The following is an 8,512-nucleotide window of genomic DNA, read 5'->3' on the forward strand; positions in this document are numbered from 1 at the left end:
GTATATAACCACATGTGAATCGTTGTCGACTTTTTCCCCCCGTCTTCCTTTTCTATTGGACTTTCCTCTGTTACTGAAGAAGAGCTTTACTCGAAACATTAAACCACCTTTCTTTCCTTCTCTGAGCGTCTGCTAATACTTTACATGTACCACGTCCTCTGGTTGTTTTTTGTGTTTGTTCTTCGTTTTTTTTTGTGTGGGGGGGATATATATATATACACACACACATATGTAGGTACACACATATGTGTGTATGTGTGTACCTATATTTATGCATGTATGAGTATGCGGGCCTATATACATGTGCGTAAAAAATATATCGATCAGCGTAAACAACATAAATAAAGAAAATAGAGAATCTGATTGATGGTTGACAGAATAGGTGGAGCTTCGAAGAAAATATCTTTTTCCATTGAGTTATGTCCTTTTATCTCTAAGGTTAAATATCACCTAGTGATTTAAATTCAAAATAAGCGGGATATGACCATAGTTTTCATTTTTCAACAAAATTTGTTTTCCTTTTTCAACTTTCAGTGTTTCTAGATGTTTGTTTCTCATCTGCAGCGTACAACTTTAGGTTGCCTATATATATATATATATATATATATATATAAACCATTCATTATCCATCCACACCATTTGTAAATGAGAAAAAAAAAAGCAGTGAATAAGAAGGGGAGAACCGGTTTATTTTTATTTTTGTGACGCTTTGTACGCTACATAAACATACTTATTATGCATGAAGTTCAAACTAGGCATCCCTTCTTAACATTGGATTGAATAGTAGGAATTCTGTTCACAAGGATTGTTGTTTTGCGTATGTATATAAAAGAACTGAATGAATTAGACGCTTCGTTAGTTTGTTTACACGTAGATTGAAACAATTTGGTGATTCGTTAGTTTACTTACACTTGATGACCGAAAGCGGGCCAAAAGGAACACTTGTAATACAATAATTACGAAGGAGATATAAATACACTTCAAAGAAAATCTGACTTATTCAGTTACCTTTAAGTTTCTGTTTGTTTGATTCGTTGACATTTATTTGTTGTTGAAAGATATAAACTTTAGCTGTCACGAATGATCGTTATTATTGCTATTATTATTTTAGAAAGTTAAAGAAGTGATTTTAAATTCTCAATCGCAGAATAATGCTAATAATATAGTCTGAACAGGATAAACTATCCCTATTTTGCAGAGAAAAGTGTAGGTAGCTAGCTGTGGACTCGAACTCACATCCCCGTGATTACATGTCATGATGCTTTGACCGATTAAGCTAAACTACCCACTACAAATTCCTCTGCAAATTAAGATATATAAATCTCGCTTTATGAGACGCTCTCATATGTTAAATTCAAATTACGACAATTATTATTATTATTGCTATCATCATCATCATCATCATCATCATCATCATCATCATCATCATCATCACTATCATTATTATTATTATTATTATTATTATTATTATTATTATTATTATTATTATTATTGTCATCATCATCATTGCTTTGCTTACAGGTGTTTACTTCGCCTCCGCGAAGGTTGGCTGAATTTTATTGGAAATAATGTTTACTCTTGTTAATTCTTGTCGGATAAAGCTTCCCTAATTCGCTAGTGAAGAGGGAGTCCGCCAGACTTGTTCGGGGGTGCCTCTTGACAGATGTTTACTACAACTGGCAGCAGAACAGAACAATTTCCACTACAGCGAAAAGACATGAGACGATGCCGCTGAAAAAGGACTGGAAAACTACAAGTGTTCCTAAGAATATTTTTATATCCATTTTGAATTCTCCCGCTAGAAAACACCAACCAGACTTTTATTTTCGGGGAGTTTTTCAATCTCCTTTATTAAGACCTTTGGGTAAGTTAAAGCAATTACTGTACAAGATCTAGGGCTTTTGTCTTTCATAATAATTTGCTGTTGGTTCTTTCTTATCTTCTTGTATGTATGTACATGCTTGTATCTCAGAGAATGACACCATTTTTTTTTACCGGAGTCTCAGGGACATGTCTATATCCTGTTTCTACTCATAAAGTGCCTTCATTCTCTTGAATATTTTCAAAAAGATATATGTAATAAACCCAATTATGTCTTTTGACATATTTCGATGCAACTATTGTGAGGCTTGTCAAAGTTCTCATCAAACTAGTCACAAAGCGACATATCAGCTTTGTATTCAGAACATATTGTGAAATAAGAGATATTAGTCCAATGTCACAATTACCAGGTTTTCAGTCTTTCTTTTGAAGTCAAGTGTGTCTCGATAGGGCCTGTTCTATTCTGGTTTATCTAATCCGTTTGGGAATTGTACGCCGATGGACTTCAGTTCTCATATGACTCCTTGCAGAAAAATGCCTTACAATTTCGTAACGATACCTCGTCCAACTCTGTATCAGTTTTGTGTACTGTCTCGATGTGAACAATGCCACTTCCTTCATTCATTTTAGGAATATAAAAGCGGTGTATTTCGACATTTGTGTCATGCAGTCTAAATAATTTTATCAATCGTGTCAGAAAAAAAACAAAGCAAAATTGATCACATCTAAAAGGTTATTAAACAAAGTTAAAAACTCAGAAAAAAATGACATGATTTGGTTTTTCTCAGATGAGAAAAACTTTGAACAGGACCAGAAAATTAACAATAAATAAATGACAGATGCTTATGTTCAGACTCTTCTGAAGTTCCATCAGTCATATGTACAAAATTTCTGCAACTCTCATGGGTTTTGGGGCTATCAGTAACGAAGGATATGTGATACCTCGTCTCTTCTTTCCACAAAGCCTGAATAGAGAGAGTATACAATAGAAGGCCGTACGTATTTAAGCAGGACTCTGCACCATCCCATAAGGCTCAAAGCAACTCAAGGATGGATGGCTGACAATTTTCATGATCATATAACCCCTAACATTTGGCCTCCAAACTCACCAGATCTCAATCCCTTGGACTACTATGTGTCAAGCGCTTTTGAAAGAGAGGTCAATCAGCATCCCCATAACATCAAGGATTCTTTCAAAGTCGCCACAGTCAGTGTAATATGCAATATAAACCAGGGCCATTTAATTCGGGTATGTAGACGTTTCAGATCTTGCCTAGAATCAGTTACTGATGCTGAAGGTAGCTACATTGAATAAAATTATAAAGAAGATAATCTAGCTTATATGTACAAATTTTTCATTAATAAAGTCGTCCCCTGTTATACGTATGATTTTCTCAAAAGATATATTTGTTCTCTAATGACTTACTCACCATGTAATCCGAAATCATATGGGATCATGCAAAAAGGAATAAATTTAAACTTCAGCAGCAATAAGTATAGTAGCAACGATGGACACGTTTCAATCATGATAGCTGTCTCCAGCTAACAGAGCCAGTATTTACCAGGTCTAAGAGAACTGAGACATACAAATACATTGAATGAATGGACAACGATTGATTTGACAATTTAAAATAGTACCGATGTGAATATGTCCCAGCGACTCTTTCTGCATGAAGAATATAGAGCTGAGTGCATGTGACTGTGCGGGCGTGTGTGTATGTGTGTGTTTGTGAGTGAGCGCGTGTCTGTCTCTGTGTGTATGTGTTTGTGTGTGTCACATTAAAATTGTGAGCCAAAGAATCTAATTAATTAAAATTACAAGACGTTCATCAATGACACAACGTTTTGATATAGGCTTTCTCTCTTGTTGGTATAATTTCTTATCTAAATCATTGCGTTGTTCCAAGTTAATGAAAACCAAGTCATATTGCAATTACAGAAACTAACATTGCAAATGTGTTTGGGATTAGTTTCAGCATTATTATTTTACAGCATAAAACAGAGACATCATATGTTTCAACAGTTTTATTAACAAGCGCAAAAAGGATATAATGTAACAGTTGTTATAAATGTGATTGATACGTGTCACGAATATGAATTCAAAATCATTAGAAAGAAATAGAAATTAAGTTACAGTATTATGTAGTAAAATAGTCATTTTTATAATGCGAAAGGATTCATATTGGTTCAATCGATACAATAATGATTTTAATGCAGTAAAATAAAGTACAACTGAAGATGAATCGCCTGGTATTAAACTAATTTCTGGTTAATGGTCTATATATTTTTAGCAAAATTGCAATTTAATATTTTTAAAATAACAAAATCGGTTAATAAATTTAAAGGTAGAAGCAATTCTTATTCCCTGGATTACATTAATTTGTTTTCGCGCACAAAGAATGTGATTGAACGAGAGATTTAATTGCCATGTCTTTTACTGACATTCTATCAATCTTGCCGTTTCGCAGTATTGGAAATTTGTCGAACTGTCGAACATAATCAGGGTTTGATGATATATAATCGAAATCGTTTGGCTGAGGAAGATTTTCCATGCAGAATTGAAGAATATTTTTCTCATTAAATTTTTTTCCAGGTCTCATAATGACGCAAGCACAAACACTTAATCCATGTACCTCATCTGGTACAGGAACAACAACGATGTTATCAACGTCTGGGTGACCCAATATATGCTGCTCGACAAATCTAACCGATACTCTTCTAGCTGCCTTATGAATGTAGTCAACGTTTCTGCCTAGCAAAATTATTTCTTTATTTCCAGTCATTTTGCAAATGTCGCTTGTCTTAAACCATCCTTTGTCAAGAATTGATTTTCCGTCAGCATTCACTTTTGAGCACCATTTATTTCGTACACATAAATAACCTTCTTTACCGATATCGACAATTGTGTTATTATCGTCCACAATCTTAACTTCAGTATTAGGAAATGGTCGCCCAATTATTCCAGGAACATATTCTCCGATGTTGTCCTTGGTTATTGCCATTGATCCAACTAAAAGAGTTTCAGAAGTTGCATGATGGCAATCAATCAACGATGCCCAAGTTAAACCTTGTTTCACCGCGTCAAAGGGAGCTATATCACCACCTATTCCTATGGAAGGTACAACGTTTTCTCCTGTACAGAAACGTAAATCTGATGGTAGCATACTCAACCAAGTGCAACCCTCCATTTTCGAGATATCCCTCACTTTTGAAAAATCCTTTGGGCAGTGTAGGCTACGTATATCTGCTGTGACATATTTACACCCAAATCCGATATATTGGTAAGGATATGACCCTCCAAAGCCAAGATAACGGTCATTGAAAACTGCATCTTTTGCTGTTATATCATATACATCACAATACATCTCAGCACAATTAATAATATCAAAGCTACTATGAGTAACCCGCTTAGGTTTTCCTGTTGATCCAGATGTTTGTGTAATAATTGTGATATCTTCAGGGTCCACTCGAGGAAGAATTATATTTAGATCGTTCTTTACCTTTTCTTTCATCGCATCTAAAGATAAACCTTTAATTTCTGAATCTGTGTTTGCAACAGTAATAGCAAGACGCAATTTTGGGAAAGTTTCACTGATTACCGTGCCATCTTCTAAGATATTTGCTAGTTTAAGTAATTTGTTGTAAAATGTTGGCTCTGAGCCAAAAATTACTGCTACACAATCTTCTAGCATGGGTAAGAAATCGGCTTGTCCAGCAACCAGTCTCACTGAACACCCTCCTGCCATCATAATGCCGCTGTCATATGCCATCCACTCAACACAATTCGATACACAGAGGGCAATTCGATCACCTTTCTTGATTCCTTGTTTGACAAGGGCTTTAGCAATACTCTCTGTTCCATCATAGAGTTGTTTCCTTTACAAGAAAAGAAAAAAGTAATAAAATCCATCATGAAATTTTATGTATAGTTTATAAATATAGTTTACAAATATAGATTACAAATTCTATCAAAAATGATTTAGTAGTAAAATACCGAATGAGTGTCTAGGTATTAAATATTAAACGAGTGTGGAATTATTTTGATGTGATGGTTATGCCTTAAGCAAATGGAATGAAATAAACCCGAGGGGGATTAGATGCAAAAGTGAGAAGTTTAGCAGGCGATTCTCTGTGGGATCTCCTTCTCATCTAGTGTTTACTTTCCAAGAACTACTAATTTCTGGTATAGGGTGTATTTAAATAATTTTAAAGTAACTTGCAAATTTCGACTTTTTTAAAATCATTTGGTATCAATTAATGTCATTGTTGTATGTAATCGATCTCTATAGCAATAACATCTCAGCTAAACTATTGGTTTCCATCAAGTAAAAAACAACTTGATTCATACTATTTCAGGAGGTTTGTCCAAGGAAGGATGTAGCTGAACAGAGTGTGTTACAGGCTTTTGAGTTTTAGACTAACATAGAAATTGAAAACTACGATGCAGAAGGCTGATGTAGTGTTTCAATGGAATCTTTTAATCCTGCAAATTGTACCGAACGCTGTTCCTGATAAAATACTGAACTCAAATTTACTAACATCTCCAAGCCTTGTTAATTCAAATTTTCTAATAGTTAAAATGCAATATAGTGATGTCCTGTCAGATAGACTGATGCCTCTAAATCATGTAAAACTAAATCTGTGATGGCTCCAACACACTAAAAATACTTTCTGATCGAAAGTAGAAAAAAAAATCTGTCTTAAAAAATAGACAAAGAAAAAGAAAAGCGAAATAATAAAAAAAACACATACCTTGTTAAATGAGTTCTCTGGAGTTTGCTGTCATAAAAAACTATTGCGTCTTTTTCTGGATCTTCAATAGCCAGTTGATGTATTTTTTCTGGAATAGTGATAAAGTTGAGCGGGTGCCTGGAGAGTGCGTGACAGTAACTTGCCATTTCGCTGAAGGTTTGAACTTTCCGGGATCAAATTTTATTTTGTATGGTAAGCTGTTGATAAGAATTAGGTATATTTAATAATTAGATATTTGAGACGAATAAATCTACTGTATAAATGCAACAGTCTGACAAAAGTAAAAACAAGCTGTGATAATTGTGTTAAACTCTTGAAAATGTGTCTTAACTTATTACACAGAAAGATTTGATGTGCATAATAATCTTCCCCACGAGCCTATGTCTAAGAAAAAATTGTACGTATTTATTTTAATTTGTATGAATCTTAATATACTTACCTTTTTTCACGCACCATGTTCTATATACATATATATATATATATTCTTTTGTTTGTTTTTGTCATTTGAGTGCGGCCATGCTGAAGCACCGGCGTTAATCGAGCAAATTGACCCCAGGACTTATTTTTCGTAAGCCTAGTTTTTATTCTATCGGTCTCTTCGCCGAACCGCTAAGTTATGGGGACGTAAACACACAACCATCGGTTGTCAAGCGATGTTGGGGGCGGGAGCAAACCCAGACACACAAACATATACGACGGGCTTCTTTCAGTTTCCGTCTACCAAATCCACTCACAAGGCTTTGGTCGGCCCGAGGCTATAGTAGAAGACACCTGCCCGAGGTGCCACACAGTGGGACTGAACCCAGGACCATGTGGTTAGTAAGTAAGCTACTTACCACCCGAGGTAACGGGTGTTTGGTACCAAATTACACCGGAAATGTTAATGGACGAAAAGGGGAAGGCAAAAAAGTAGTAGCAGTAGTAGTAGTAGTAGCAGCAACAGCAGCAGCAGCAGTAGTAGTAGTAACAGCAGCAGCAGCAGCAGCAGCAGCAGCAGTAGTAGTAGTAGTAGTAACAACAACAGCAACAACAGCATCAATAACGATACAATAAAACCAAGCGACTTTTGAAAAAAGAAACAGGCCTTGATTCTAGCTGCCTAGGATTGTAACAATGTGATCGTCTCCAAACCTTTGTAAACTCACTAAGGAAATATTTTCATTCAGAGACTACATGTGGAATTCCCTCTTCACTTTCGCCATACATTCTACATAAAGCTCAAATGTTTTCTATATCTATATACTATTTTATGATGTAACTTGTTCTGACTGCTTCATCTTGTGCAATTAGGATCAAACAATCAGAAGACAGATGGCTCTATGCAGAATGTGTGGTGAAAGAGAAGAGAGAATTGTGCATAAATTCTCTGAATGTAAAATGCTTGGCCAGAGAATTTACGAAAATTGGTGACATATCAAAGTTGCTACCATCATTCATAGGCGCATCCGTAACACATTTGGATTTCATTTTATATTTCAAATGATGTGACCATAAAACAGAATACGTCCTCGAAAACAACCACTTGCAGTTACTATGAGATATGAAAATTTAAAATTTTCCTTATTTAGCAACATATTGTTTTTCTTCGAACAATGATTTATAACATATGAAAATCTCTGAAGTTTTTGTCATCAAAGTGATGCGAGAAGTGTGTTAAGCAGGTTACACTATAGTAAAAACCGTGTGGGTTAGAATTTGAGAGATCGTTGGTTCACCGTCATCACACTACTTTTTCGAACTCACTGATATGGTATAAAATGGCAATGCATAATTACACACATGTATACATACAAAATACACACATACAAAATACATACATACATACATAATTATTAGTTCGTCCGTCGTTGTCAACGGTGACCAAGTTTGTGATATGGGAGAAGACGATGCATGGTGTGTCAGGTTGTGACCAATCAGTCCGATGCGTGCTCGTGAGGCT

General features: G+C 35.2%; 1 protein-coding gene across 1 annotated transcript; it reads right to left on the reverse strand.

Annotated features, from left to right (window-relative positions):
- Nucleotides 1-3,944: 3,944 nt before the first annotated feature.
- LOC106876416 (putative acyl-CoA synthetase YngI) lies at nucleotides 3,945-6,753 on the reverse strand. Its single transcript, XM_052968090.1, has 2 exons — nucleotides 6,574-6,753; nucleotides 3,945-5,697 (listed from the first exon to the last, which is right to left on the reverse strand). Exons 1-2 carry the CDS (start codon nucleotides 6,717-6,719, stop codon nucleotides 4,197-4,199), a joined length of 1,647 nt encoding a protein of 548 aa, XP_052824050.1. The 5' UTR covers nucleotides 6,720-6,753; the 3' UTR covers nucleotides 3,945-4,196.
- Nucleotides 6,754-8,512: the final 1,759 nt, after the last annotated feature.

Source organism: Octopus bimaculoides, chromosome 5 (assembly GCF_001194135.2).
Source record: "Octopus bimaculoides isolate UCB-OBI-ISO-001 chromosome 5, ASM119413v2, whole genome shotgun sequence".
NCBI classification, from domain to species: domain Eukaryota; kingdom Metazoa; phylum Mollusca; class Cephalopoda; order Octopoda; family Octopodidae; genus Octopus; species Octopus bimaculoides.

Coding starts and splice junctions, on each gene's coding strand:
- LOC106876416 (XM_052968090.1), bottom strand. CDS start 6,719: ATGGCAAGTTACTGTCACGCACTCTCCAGGCACCCGCTCAACTTTATC. Junction 5,698..6,573: donor CAGAGAACTCATTTAACAAG/GTATGTGTTTTT, acceptor TTTCTTGTAAAG/GAAACAACTCTATGATGGAA.